At 37.6% G+C, this 15,643-nt stretch overlaps 1 protein-coding gene across 1 annotated transcript; it reads left to right on the top strand.

Annotated features, from left to right (window-relative positions):
• Positions 1-11,130: 11,130 nt before the first annotated feature.
• On the top strand, positions 11,131-14,660 carry LOC307270114 (four and a half LIM domains protein 2-like; the record flags this gene model as incomplete). The annotated part of the gene is made up of 5 exons (XM_080053277.1): positions 11,131-11,286; positions 12,274-12,448; positions 12,848-13,017; positions 13,526-13,712; positions 14,509-14,660. The coding sequence occupies 5 exons, from the start codon at positions 11,131-11,133 to the stop codon at positions 14,658-14,660; spliced, it is 840 nt and encodes a 279-aa protein (XP_079909403.1).
• Between the last annotated feature and the right edge of the window lie 983 nt (positions 14,661-15,643).

Genomic DNA, 15,643 nt, shown 5'->3' with positions numbered 1-15,643 from the left:
TATGACCAATTGATTAGGCTAATGTCATAAACAAAAATGTAGGCTAATTCTTGTATTACGATTTTTCAGAAATGTTTGAATAATTATACAATATTACTTATCTGACTACTTACATGTGTAAATCTCTTTAAAAAACAAAAGTCTAGATGTTGGATAAAGCCAGAGTTAAGTTATCTTTATTTAAAGAACATATTAGTGTCCTACAGAACAGATTTTCTATACAGCCTTTTGTATTTTATAAATCAAAAGATTACTATGTAGAGGTCTTACATTTTTTTTGGTATGTTTAAAAAAAACTTAAATCATAAAATAAACAACATACAGTATTATGAACCAATCCCACTGTAATAACCTTCAGAATAGTTCTAAGAATGATCATGAAAAGTTTAGATGATGTAACTGCATTTCAAGTTGATAGTTTTGGTTAGTATAAAATGACAAATGTTGAGATAATGACCATTAAAAATGGTTGTATAGGAGAAATATACAGACGCAAACGGACAAGGTTTAGTCAAATAAACACAATGTACATTTCGGACCTTTTTATTCATACAAGTATGAAAGAAGACATGTTATGGATGCAAAATAGATACAAATCAGTTTTTGCCAGCCATGTGTCGCCTTAGTTAACACATTATTTAGTATTAGCTTACTTTAAAGTTTAAGTTTAGCTGTTATTCTATTTTTAGAAATAATATAAATAATAACTCCATTTATATAGTAGCTTTCGAAACAAGTTAGAGTGCTTTACAGTAAACGATTTAAATAAAAGTCAACAAGAACCACAACATGTGCAAGATCTGAATGAAAGTACAATAAATATCATTGGTTTGCAAAAAGCCAAACAATATAGATATAGTAATTTTCTGTATGTTTTTGTATTGTGAATTATTACTTCTGAAACTAAAATATATCATTCTTGAATTGTCAAATGGAATTTTTGAATAACAGTGCACTTCTTATTTTTCACTGCCGATCTAATTTAAGCATTTAAAGAGTTTTAAAGACAAATAATTAAATCTTAAATATTTTTGTATTTCATTGACAGGTTATTTTCTGTGGTTTCTGAATATAGCCTGTAATCAAAGCCAAAACCTTCCTCCAGTAATAACAATGTCGCAATTTGTAAAATACAACTGAAACTGAAGCTGCATTTTTGTGCAATTACTACTTTAAGTTGCTGCTGTGTGTCTTGGGGAAAAACATGTGACATTCAGATGACTTATTTAGTTCAAATGAAGTAATATAATTGCAAAATAGAAACATGTTCCCATTTGATGTATCTAGGAAGATTAAAGGAATACAGCAAATTATCAAAAACTCCCAATCATGCTGGAGAACTGTTTTAACTCTTTTGCTTAACTCTTAGCTTGTGATGTTACAATGAATCCTCAAACACTTTAACATATTTGCTTCCATATAAGACATAGATACATAACTTAATGTAACTTCATGTTTCAAGTTCTACATACTAAGAATTTCAAAAGGTAAAAGTTAGGACAATGGCTGAATCAACATTTTGACCAATTTGTTTTTTATGTTATCTGTATGACATAATTAGTTGCCATAACTTTGTTTAATATTTAATATTCCTAGTATGTAAAACTCAAAATTTGAAGTATTTATATAAGATGCATTTTCATTACATATGATTGATAAGTTATCTCAAATTTAGAAATTTTTCCTTGAAACTTTAAAGTTTTAGTTGGCCTCAAAACTCGAAAATCTAGTTAAGACAGTTGAAATGGAGTTTTGCTAACTTTTTTATTTCTACAGTGTAGGGGCCCCTCTCCTCCACGTGATGTCCTTCTCCATTACTGCTGCAGCTCAATTAGATTACACCACCTGTACAAAACGCTATACTAAGAAAAGCAGGAAAGATGGAAAAGCCAAACAGTGTGGGGCCTTGTATAACATTTAAGCCAACATGATGGAGCAGAAAATCTAATTTACAGTTAAAGGTCGACAAGTCCTTACGGTGGCGCTGAGCGTTCATAAAAAAAGTTTCACAGCCAGAGCCGGCCCAAGCCTTCAGGGGGCCCTAAGCGAAATATGATTAGGGGGCCCCTCTCCAATGTTAGCGCTGCTATAACTATAGATCTTTGCTAAATATTATTCACACACCCAGTGTTTTCCGCTAGTGCAGGGGTGGCCAACCAGTCAGAGACAAAGAGCCACATTTTTTACTGTGTTACTGCAAAGAGCCACATCGTACACACGGGTACACACGGGTACACACAGTGGCGATTCCAGGAAATTTTGACTGGGGGTGGCCAAGGTGGGCCACAGAGTTAGAGTGGGGTGGCCATCGCACCCCTGAATGAATAGCATGTGATATGCTGTACAACCAATTCAAAGATGATTTATAATCCCAAATGCCCAAATCATGTTAGTATCCATTGTAATGTTTGTCAGAAAACTAAACCCCTGAAGGGGGGTCTGGGGGCATCCCCCCCAGAAGATTTTTTTGTGTTTTTAACATGTAATCTAAGCATTCTGGTGCATTCTGGCGAAGATAATAAAGGAAAAAGTCAATATTTATTTCAGCTCAGGGGAATAGTAAAATTAGCAAGACAACATAACTTGCTAGCAGCCAGATGCCTAACAACTGCACAGAGGGACGGATGACCACTAGCTTTTGACCAAATATCTTGCTAAAAAAATAAACCTTTATTTATGAAAGTCTGCCCTTGCTAAGAACATGTTACACTCGCTAACTACAAACTTTAATTTTTTTATTCAGATTTCAAAAATCTGCTGGGACACGTGCCTATACACATGCATGGGTGGCACACATGTCACAAGTACACTTATGCTGTTTTCAAGACCTTTGCTGACCAGAGACCAGTTCTAGTGGCCACAGTCCTACCATTAATTTAGTAATTGAAAATTGGGGGGGGGGGGGGGGGGGCGTTTTTATTTTCGCGGGGAGCTTGCACATGCATGCACAAGCATTATTTATTAAAAAAAAACAAAAAAACAGGGGGCCCCACACTAGGACTTGAAACGGGCCCCCAGATCGTTAAGGCCGCCCCTGTGATAATGACAGGACTGGACTCCTACAGTACTAAAGACGACAGGGCAGTCATTTTCAACAATGAACATTGTGTGCACTGCCTCACACACAAACTCTCAGTTCAACCAAGTCCACAAACAAAAATCTAACAATTTAAAATAGCGTTTTTCTCTTACTATGCATGTTGCTTTGTGGGACTTACTTTTAGCATGGAGAGAGCTGAAGTGGCGCCGAAGATTTGAAGCCTTGAAATGCGCAAATGACACCTGGCATATAAGGCAGAATGGCCTGCCATAACGTTCAACAAAAAATATGAACTCTCCCACTCTGTTTCAGAGCGAACTTGACACAAATAGTTTACTCACGGAAAACCTCCCTCCAAGCTGGGCGGGCAGTTTTATGTTGCGTCCGCACCAAACGTTTGCGAACGTTATGTTGCGTCCTCAATTAAACATTTGCGAACAGGCATACACATAGGGCCTACACATTAATAAAATTAAAAATTAAATAATAGACAACATGTAAAACGAACGTAAGAGCCGCATGAAACGTTTGCGAACATGCACACACATAGGCCCACACAAAAAAAAAGTAAAAAAATAAAAATTAAAATTATAATCACATAATTTGATATGAACTGAAGAGCCGCATGAAGCTGGGCAAAGAGCCGCATGCGGCTCGCGAGCCGCGGGTTGGCCACCCCTGCGCTAGTGCCTCCACTGTGCAGCTGTGCGAAAATGTTAGACAGCTGAAATTCCGACCCTTCTAGGGGGGAGATTTTTTTAACCTTTTTAAAGTGAAATGCATGAATCTGGTGCACTTTGAGAGAAAAATTAAGAGGCTAAATCTGAGAAATTTTGTGTGAACAAATAATTTGGATACACTGGGTCAGATGAATTAGAAGCTATTGAAGGACACATGGATTTTCCATACAAATATTAATATAAAATTAAATATTATGGAGGGTCCTCTGGGTTGGGCTTGGAGCTCTTTTTCTTTTACGGGACATATTTCTCTGTAATATAATGAATGCATTTAAATTCAGTGAGAGGAACGAAGCAGAAGAACTCTGTTGTCCAGCTACTGTATCTTTTTTTCCACAGACGAGGCTGAAATAGGCTATAGACTATACACAGTGCATGGGCAACTGAGGGCAGCCCCATTTCCAATTGTTTTTAAATAAACTCAATACACACTGTGCATGGATGTGAACGTGACATGATCAGATAATTTCGGATTACCTCCCAGATGAACTGATTACATTTTTAGGCTATTAATTATCTTTTGCATAATATGATGTTAATATCAAACACAGGGGGCCCCCCTGGCGGTCGGGGGCCCTAAGCGACCGTTTAGTTCGCTTATGCCTCGGGCCGGCTCTGTTCACAGCTAATGTAGCCGTTAGCACACTCAGGATCTCGTAATTACGAGATAAGGATCTCGGTTCCGGTGTCTTGCCAAACTCATAGTGTGTGTCTGTGTTTGTGTGCATACGAGGTGCCTACGTTAGCCATAGGCAAACATAGGCAATTGCCTTGGTTTCCGGATTACAATAGGCCACATAATCAATACAATTATTTTAAATATTTTTTTACTGTTAATTCATTAATCAGCGATTAGGGAAGTGAGGGACACACTTTCGGCTTTACGCCCGTGATCAGCTGCCGACTGGGCTTTTCTCCGACCAGTCCCAGTGACTGCATGTTTGCGCAAAGTTGACATAGCTACTACTCATTGTTATGCCCTCCTTGTAGAAAGTTCTTATGTGTCTGTATGAGTCAAGGATCACACCGAGTTTAAACGACTGCATTTAATCAAAGCATTCAATAAAACTGTGCTCCGATACAGTAACAAACAGGAGGTAAAAGCTAGGTAAAAGTGAACTAGCCCAACGGGCATTCTGATTGGATGATGCAACACGCTCCGGTGGCTCATAATGAACAAACTGCAATCATTTAACCAAATGCCAATGTAGCCCTTAGCACACTCAGGATCTCGTAATTACGAGAAAAGATCTAACGGCTACATTAGCTGTGAAAAAAAAATTATTTGGTGAATGCTCAGCGCTACTGTAAGTCCTTACTAGCGACTCAGCTTTAAGTATCATGTAAATGTTGACTGCATCACCATACTTGCCAACCCTCCCGATTATCCCGGGAGACTCCCGATATTCACTATCCTCTCACGTTTTCCTCCCGTGGTAAACAAACTCCCGCAATTCTCCAGATTTCGGACAATATTTCACACATTTCTCCCTTTCTCGCCACTTTCGTTATCACAACAACCTGTTCTGCGGAAAAGGACTACAAAAAATATCCGGGGCGGCAAACGTTTCCATGGTAAAAGCGGGCTCCACCAATTACAGACGTCTCTCTGACACTCTAGGATTATGGGTAATGTACTTCTTATACCCGAGCTCGCGAAAAAATGTAAAGGCACAAACAGGAGACCAAAAAAAATAATGAACTTACATGTTACACCTACCTTTGAATCCAATGTAGGCTTCTTGCGTGATTCTTGCTGTTTGAGTTTATACCTTCTTAGTTAAATTAAATTATTGGAAGTAGCTTTAGATAAAAGTGTCAGCGATGTAGGCTAATCTAATGAAATTAAGTAGGGGAGAACGGGGTAATGTGAGACACTTTTTACATTTGCTTCCCTCAAAGGGAGCTAAAATGATTTATCAGTCAAATTTACGCATTTCCCATTACTTCAGGATGTTTCCTAGAAAAGGGCATTAGAAGAATTTATTCATGACAAAGGGCAGCGAAAATATGATTGTTTTAAAAAAAGTTGCCCTACAGCTGGGGTAAACTGAGACAGACCAGAGAAATCAAGGGGTAAACTGATCCACTTACTTTTTCCACTATGAAACTACCATAACAACAAATGTTGTAAGTTAAAATCCTGACAGCTAGCTTGAAAACCAAATATTCCAAAACTAATGTCGGACGAGTAACAGAATCGTGGGGTTTGGTCAATTAAGAAAAACATTTTCTAAACACTTGAAAGTAACTGATCAAATACACCATATAATTCATATTCAATAATTAACATTCAAATGACAGAGAGAACCAGTTAGATTAAAACACAGTCTGGGGGTCAGAGCAAAGAACAATCAGAACCAGCTAGAACAGCCTGGGACTCAGAACACAGGACTAGACCCAGCTGTCATTTTCCATCTTTTGAGTCTTTGACTTAATATTATTTCTGCATTTGTTTTATTGGGATCATTCATTGAATAAAGACATATTACTTAGAGTCTATTGGTGTTAAAGGTCACTCTCCTGTCCCCCACATAACTACGTGGTAAACCATGCCCTTGCTGACACCCCTTCAACCATCAACCCCCACCTCTAGCCCACATTGTCTTTTGTCTTATTCAAACTAGTTTCCTTGCTACCTCAAATATAATGGATTCATTAAAAGAGGGCACAGACACTGTCTCACTTTACCCCACAGCATTTGTCTCACTTTATCCCACTTGTTATGATAGCCCGGGATGACCCAAACGCAGACAGAAACCCATGTAGTCAGTTTAGAACAATGTTTTTTTTCAGGCAGGCTGGCAGGACGGCTGAATGGCGTGGCGAGCAGAGGCTAGTGGATATCCGGAACCAGCAGGCAGGCGAGTAGGCAAGGTGAACAGCGGAGGCAACTGGCATGGAAGAAAAGAGGAGCAGAGTTACAACTAACTCCAACTGAGACTAGAAAAAAAACAACAAACATAGATAATCCTGATCTCGGGTAATTTACCGCTCTGGTACGTAGTATACTCTGGCGCCGAATGACTGGAGTCACAGGCTTAAGTAGAGAGGTCTGATTAGCTAACGATCCACACCTGGAGCAGTCTGCCCCGGAGTGCCGCCATGCCCACATGCCAACAGGGAGACAGACACATGGAATAACAAGAAGGAGAGACAGACAAGGGAAAACATACAACACATACAGAGGAGAAGGAGAGACTGCCGAGCTGTGAGTCATGACACCACTGCCACAATTTGAGAAAAAACTACCTCTCTCAGAAAATCAGGCTAATCTTCAGTTATCATCATCACATGGTTTCATATGTTGGTAGTTCATCAACATGTATGATAGAAGTTTTTCTACCTGAATCAATTTGCTTTGGCACAACAATCGATTAAGTTGACAGCAAGAAAATGTACTTTTACGTGCAAAAAAGAAATTTTTGTGAAAAAAACATCCTTACAACATCACCATGAGGTCCTCTCTTTCATGGCCAAGGGGAAATGAGAGGGGTTTGAAAACATATATTTCACATGACCAAAAATGTGTTCCATTGCCTAGATACAAGGGGTGTCTCACATCACCCGATGGCTCACATTCCCCCGTTTTCCCCTATTTAATAGCCTATAAAATTGACGTTTTAGTGTACTTCATTTTTTGTTATTTTATTATTTTAAAGTCACCAGAATGCACAAAACAATGTCTCTAAAGCTTGAATTTTTCAGGGGGGGGGGGGGGGGGGGGGCAGACTCCCTGCCTTGGTTTTAAATTGTCCCTATTTTCGAGGTTCCAAGGTTGGCAAGTATGTGCATCACACACTGAGTCTCATTAGAGTCACACATGGACAGATTATTTCAGTCGAACATTTCAGCAGCAAAATAAGTTTAAGGACCAACAAGTGGCCGCTGTTTAGCCTTTACATGGAAAGCTATTTCTCTGAAACAGTTTAAAAAGAAAATAAGTTTAAATCACAGCTGACTGAATTAGGTCTCGCAAGAACTCAACTTTACGATGTAGCATTTATTGTAAATTGCATTACCCTTTTAATCTTCATTAGATGTTCTCATTAGGATGTAGGGATAATAATCCGCTTGTAAACACTCCATTGAAACATACAACCTACAATCACAGCTTGGTTCACCATGTAAATACTCCTGTGTCCAAATATTTATCATTGTTCACTAAATTATGTTTAATCAAATCAATGTGGTTGCATTTTCCCTCAGTATAATTTCTGTGACATTAGCACAGCTCAGATAGCTCTGCTACCGGTGAATGTAAACGCGATCACTTCCACAGAATGTTTGACATCCGTTAGAAACTAACACCGAAACGAGCTAAAGACAATGTAAGATGCAAAAATGCCCTTCATTTTGGTTGCAAAAAGATAAGATAATAACGATAAGTTATCTCCAACAGCATTAAAAGCGTCATAATAACTTTAATATCTCCTAAGTTTTACATTTTTAGAGTGTACACACTGCAGAAAACCCCCACTGATTTATTCCTAATCATAGCACATTGGATAAACATGGTCGATGCCATTAGACTTAAAATAATTAAATCGTGAATTAACGCTGGGAGAGAAGCTGCAGTTGGCAGAATGACAGCAGCTTTGAAATCACCATTTTTAGATGTTTCTTCATAGACAAGAGCCTGATGCTTCATTATTTACCTTTTAAAATATCTACCAAGGTCCACTTACTCACCTTATTCCACATCACATGGCCTTCATCTGAAGTAGGAGTTTGCTTAATTGTAGATGTTCTTTACACTCAACAGACTTCAAGGAAAACTGTGTGAACTGTATGAAAGCCTGGAAACGAGTGTGTAAGTGGCGTTTTTTTCATGTACTTAAAAAAATGCAGCATCAAGGTCATCCTTTTGAGCAAACGTGAATGGAAGTAATGGAAAGTATTAACATCTACAATTCCATAATAACTGAGCATGCTCCTTCAGCTAATGAAGATCATGTGAGGCAGGTTGAAAGCTTGAAAACAAGCAGTTACAGTAAGTGGACCTTGATTAATGTGATTTTGTGTTGAGGTGTTTGCATTAATTTTCTTGTTTTAAGTTATTTCCATCATATTTTGTGGCCTTTTGAGAGAACAAATGTGATTTGTTGAATTTTTTTGTTATTTTCTGGGCAATTTTGCCTTCATAAGAGACATTATGGTTAGAAGCATATAGAAAACAGGATAAGAGAAGGTGCAACAAAGTCCACAAGCTGGAGTCCAATCGACAAGTTGCTCTCATGAACGGTAACTCAGCTAACAATGCTCTCCAAGTGTGATTATTTCTTATATTAGACTTTGTCATGAGAATTTAACACAGGCCGAAATCACAACCTTGTTAACTTATTAGCGGCTCCCTGTATTGTACAGTCAAAAGTTTAATCCATATCATCATTTCAAGAGTGCATTGCATGGTGGTATTATTAGCAAATAGAAATTGAAAAAATAGAAAAAAAAAATAGAAAAAGAGTGCAGAAATACAACATTTACCTCCAAAGAGAATACTGTGCATCCTTGTCTTTCATATACACAAATCTACTTATAAAATGTTTATTTATTTCATGTTAAAGTTTTCCAACCACAACCTAAAATTTAAGATCAATCCGTCAATAAATAAGGAAACTACAGAGCTTCTAAATACCTGAATGGTGATATATACCTTATATATATATTTTTTTTTACAAGTAATTGTCTTGAATGCAAAAGATAATTTACTGTAAATTGATATTCGACTAACGCCTTTAAATGAACACAGTTACCATGTAATGTAGAGGACTCGGCTAATAAAGGTTTATTTTGAGCTAGGAATGTCATTGAATTAAATGCTTGCCTTTTATTGCATGTAAACAGTGATTGTCACGGACAGGAATTACACAAGATAGAACTTTTTTTTCACTTGGAGTAAAAGCTTCTTACCGAATATTTATATTTTAACAAGACTATTTTGGCCTAACACATACTGTCTCTTGATTTTGTACCTTAACATTTGGAAAAACTGAAATGATATTGACCTTTTACTGCTTGGGAAGATATATCTATTTTTTGTTGGTCCCCGGAAAGGTACCAGTCTTAAATTTAACACTTAGGGCACATTAATGTATATTGTATCTTGGACATAAATGGACTCCTATGCTATACCCTTCTTTCTACAGTGTTGAGCAGTTAAATAAGAACACTCTTAAATAAAATGGCGTAAAAGTAGGGCAACATGCACCCAGTATGGAATAATGTATGATGTATGGAAGCTCAAGAGGACACAATGTAATCATATTGTCTTGTGATATCGAGAAATGTTTTTTTTTTTCTGATCTTGAGATAAGTGTCGTTGAGTTGTCACTTTGACATAATTACTTTGTGCGTGACATGTTTGATTACAGCTCAAAATATACTTCTTCCTTCTTATTAAATTAAATTAAATTAAATGCATGTTGCAGTAATTATAGTTAGTACACCTTTGTCTTTGACTGTGTATGCATTTATTTTAGTGTGTTTTTCCAGGCATCCACCTGCATGCCTACACACTGTGTGTGCATGATCAGGAGGTTTTAATGAGATTTTTGGACTTTATAGCAGTCTAAATTTAGTATGGCCGGCCCACTCTGGTCACACCACTGCCTCCACCTTCGTGCCCCAGCATGGGTCACACTTTGCTCTATTTTTAAAAGGCAGATGGACTAGAGCGCTCGGCAGACAACTCTGGTCTCAGTCTGTAACAGGTTCCTCATCCCACTGCACTGACAGGTAAGACTTCCTCCTTAATTCAAAACCATCTTAACTGTTCTCTTGACCAAATGTCTCATGGCTTTCTTCCCCTTCTTCATTTGTAATATAGTTTCACAGATATTTAATGATTTTATTCTTGCTTCAAACCTTTCAAATATCCATTTCCATGTATCATTTAATTCCTCATGATTATCTGAATATAATCCAGGTTTCTGGGAAATTAAGAAGATTATTTTAAGTATTTTTTTTAAACATGAAAGTCTCTTTTCTCTTTGAGTGGTATTTTATTTTTCAGGTTGAAAAATGCCAGCTTAATATCTTAACAGATTTGTTAAATTACATTAAATTATTTAAGTCCGCTTAATTGATGGAATGTAGTGGTACTCATTTAAAAGAGGTAAAAGGTTTATATATGGATGACACACTGTGCATGGTCATGGAGGCATGATATAATTCATTTGACCATGTGATCCTGAGATGGTACAGTACGTGGAAAAAGTCAGCTCCCAAATACAACTGATTCATTCTGTTCATAATTTGGGATTTTTTTCTCATAATCTTTTTGTTTTTTGTGCTTGTTAATGTTTTATCCCTCAAAAAATTCGACTCAGTGAGGAGATTTCCATCAAGATGGCCGACCCCTACGACTGTACTGAGTGTGTTGAGACCTTGTACGGGAAAAAGTACATCCTAAAGGAAGAAAACCCGTACTGTGTAAATTGTTACGAGAATCTTTTCTCCAACACCTGTGAAGTGTGCCAACTGATCATTTGCTGCACCAGCAAGGTAAACGTTTTTGTACTTTCGGTGAATGTCAACAGGTTGCTCTTTCACCTTCTACAGCCATTTTTCCCTTGCATGATGGCTGATAACCTGTTTACAACCTTTTGTCACCCAAGGCCAAACACACTTTGAATAGCCTATCCATCAGCATGACCACTTGCTTACAAATGCTACCTCAAGCTTACTGTGCTTGTTTTTGACCTTATGTAGCTATTGTACATTAAAATACAATACATTTTCAACAGGAAAGTGTCAGTGTTATAATCATATTTAGCCATGTCGTTAGCCATGTCGTTCGATCAAAACTGAAAATCTCAACAAGTATTTGCTTTAGCAGCGATTGCTATAAAACCAGACCCAGACATTCATGTTCCGCTCAGGATGGTTATCAACCAGTTTCTTTATCATCAGGTCAAAATTCCCTTTGGTTTAACTAACAATATTCCCATCAACCTCAGCTGTACTTTGCTTTTAATGCTAATAAATTGTTAGTTAAAATATAAAGTTAAAATAAGCATTTTCGGAAAGGGAACAGTAGATTTGAGAGTACTGTGTTTTTCACTCGTTCCTTGACCAAATGTTGTCTTAACAGAAACAATTATTTATTTCATATAAATAATACTCTTTCTTACTTTCCTACTTTACTTTCCTTGAACGGAACTTTAAATACAGGTATATGTCGGAAAGGGAATTTTAGTTATTAGAAATGGCTGTTTTGACTCATAGGACAGTACGTATTTATTTTTCTGGAGATGATTGTTGAGAGGCCACATCTAAATAATACTTACTTTTTATGGAAACTTAAATACAGTATATCTGTTAGTTGGTGGTAATGTTATTGGTAAAGTAGAGTTGAATATCTGCACATGGTGTAAGGTTAACTGGAAAGTTGTATTGATATTTTAATGTTGCAGTTGTTGAAATGTTTCCATACACCAGATCCGGCAAATGCAGTAACTTTACTTTCTTCTTCTTCCATTGACTCTGCAGGATCTGTCATACAAGGACCGCCACTGGCACAGCGATTGCTTCCACTGTGCCATGTGCAGCCGATCTTTAGTGGATCGGCCTTTTGCCACCAAGGACGAATCGCTGATGTGCATCGAGTGCTACAGCAACGAGTACTCCGCCAAGTGCCATGCATGTCTGAAGACCATCATGCCAGGTCAGGAGGACGGCAGAGAAAAAGTGTTAAGATTGGGAGATACATTAACAAAGACATTAAGATGCATTTATTTTTGCAATCACAGTGATTTTTGTGTTTCAAATTTTATCATTTTAGTAAAACAGATTAGATTAGAAGACTTGAAATACGTACACTTCAGTTATATGATCAACAAATTTCACAAACATTTAAGGTGTCCAAGACTGTCAAATACAGTCCACTGTTGGACTGCTGTACAAGTGGCCGAAGACGGTTGTGTTATCTTTGCATCTTAGTGTAAAAAGTGATATTTCTGAGTCAAAGCTATCACGTCACCTGTGTACAGAACTTACCTAATGTCAGCATATTGCCATGCGAGACATTAACATAAAAGATCTCTCTGCCTCCTCCACTCAACAGGCTCTAAAAAGATGGAGCATAAAGGCAACAGTTGGCACGAGAACTGTTTCACTTGCAACCGTTGCCAGCAGCCCATCGGCACCAAGAGCTTCGTCCAGAAGGACCTCAACAACTACTGCCTGTCTTGCTATGAGAAGCAGTTTGCCCTGCCCTGCTTCCACTGCAAGAAGGTAAACCACAAAACTTTGAAGATGATTATTTTCCGATACACTTACAAGAAGTTTGGGATTGCATTTGCAGTCATCTAAAGCTGTTACCAATTTGCTTTCTTGCCTGTAAAACAGATAATTGTTCTGCTAAATGCTTGAGAGTGCAGTCAATGCATCCTCCAGATAATGTCAAGATCGATATTCTGCTTAAGAGGCGTTAAAGTTCACCATTAACCATGATATTTCCTGTAGATATCCCCTGGGTGGCATGGCTTTAAACTTAATGCGCAAATATTCAATATTAGACATGAGTTTTTTAGATTAAGTTATTTGACTGAGAGTTTTGGCCTGGACATGTAGATTTATGCTCATGACGAAGTTATGAAAAGTCAAGAATGCTCATTCAGTATGTTTCTGGTATGTCGCAGCTCTGGGGAAGCAAATAGGTGGTGAAGCTGGCAGCCGTTTTGATGGTAATAAAATTCAGAATTCATACAATATACATAGTATTCAAAACCATTTCTTTCAGCCCATCACCACTGGAGGAGTGAACTACCGTGACCAGCCCTGGCACAAGGAATGCTTTGTCTGCATTGGGTGCAAGCAGCAGTTGGCAGGCCAGCGATTCACCTCGCGGGACGACTTTGCCTACTGCCTTGACTGCTTCTGCAACCTGTTTGCCAAGAAATGTGCCTACTGCACCACCCCGATCAGCGGTAAAGCTTAACATACACCTATGCACCTACTGAGTTTGAAAGTTAAATGTTAACATAGATCCTTTTGTCAATTACAGCAACATAGAAAGTTCATAGTTAAGTAATAACCAGTAAATTCAGCTTGGTGCCAGTGAAATCACAACATTTCACTAGCCCATTAATTTACTGCCATTATCTCTGATTTGCAGACGTATCACTGAGATTATTGAATAAATCATGTCCACTTCTCAAGATTAGGAAAGTGTGTGCATGCTAGCCTGATTCCAAACATCTGAAATGTTGCCAAAATCTCTGGTTTATTCATCAAAGAAATTGATACATGTGTACATTCAATTGTACAAAAATAGTTCACGCCTATAGGTTTGACTTCCTCAATGTGCGTCAAGCTCTGAAAACACAGAATACTAAGTTTCCCACAGTGCAACTGGGCAGTGTCTTTCATGTATTTCCAACTTCACATTCTCAGTTTTAAATATAGTTGGTGTTATAAATATGTCCTGTGTGAGCTGATTTATTTGGCCCTAGGGTTATTTTCTTAGACTTGCTCCTGCAGAGTTTCAGATGCAGTTCTCCAACAGAGACGTGGATCTTAACAAAAGTATACATTTTACCTTTTACATGGACTGAACCTTTCCCAGATCACATGCCTCTCTCTGCAACCCATGCATCCAATAACCTTCAATTACAGGATGATTGCATTACAGAGATCATGAGACGGTTGAGGGACAGCAGGCTCAATTTGTTTTAATATGTAGGTTGCTTATGGCTCCTGTTTTTTTTGTTACTTGTGTCTCAGGCCTCGGGGGAAGCAAGTACATCTCGTTTGAACAGCGCCAGTGGCACAATGACTGTTTCAACTGCAAACGTTGCTCCGTGTCCATGGTCGGCCGAGGATTCCTGACATGCAAAGACGAAATCCTCTGCCCCGACTGTGGCAAAGACTTCTGAGCGATCTACAAGTCCACAGAAAAGTTATTCTCCTAACCTGAGCTTTGTTTCAAAATATATCAGCTTCTCACACTTTAACCTCTTTCCTGCTTCTGAGGTGTTTCTTGCACACGTTGATGATACAAAGGAGTTGAAGCCTTCATCCCAAAATGTATTTTTTTCTGGGGGGAAAAACTGTTTATTCAAAATGCTCTCATGTAGGAATGAAACTCTTAAAATAACTTCTCAAGATATTTTACAGTATATTCAGAAAATGTTTAGTTGTTTTAATGAATCAGACTGTGATGGTAATTGTTATTAACATAGTTAATATAATACTACTGATATTGTTTATTCCAATGATATGAATTCTGTTTAATAAAATCTTCATCTTGCAAATACATTTTTTCTTTTGGATTTGACGAATGCTGATTGGCAACTTGTCATGAAAAACAACATATCTACAATAAGTTGGAGCTGCTTCACTTCAGTTGATACTTATAGCCAAAATTAAATGTGCATTTAAAGTTTAAACCAACATGAATAGTAAAAAGTCCTCGCTAATGGTTTTAATAATGGTTCATTTATTAAGAATTATGGGAAATATAAACATTAACTGGCGGCCATATTGCAGTTACAAGTCTTCCTACATTTGACACATAGATAAATACACTCACTGTATATACCATAAAGTCTGCAGTTGTAACTATGAATACGTCATCAATAAAGGATTTTATATATCAACCTAATTTTTGGTCTCTAAGTCATCTCTACCAATGACTATGTTGTTAGACTTCTGTATAATGACAAACTATGTCGTTTTCACAAGAAAAAATAAATTTAATTAACAGTGTAAATTTTTTTTTACAAGCAATGTTTTTATAATAAATACATTGATTTTATTGCTTATAAATGGCGTTGTTACTCATGGAAAATGTTATTGTCAGAAGTGGGATTCGAACCCACGCCTCCAGGGGAGACTGCGACCTGAACGCAGCGCCTTA

Source organism: Ammodytes marinus, assembly GCF_949987685.1.
Source record: "Ammodytes marinus genome assembly, chromosome: 24".
Classification (NCBI taxonomy): domain Eukaryota; kingdom Metazoa; phylum Chordata; class Actinopteri; order Uranoscopiformes; family Ammodytidae; genus Ammodytes; species Ammodytes marinus.
This window is presented reverse-complemented; position numbering and strand designations above follow the sequence as displayed.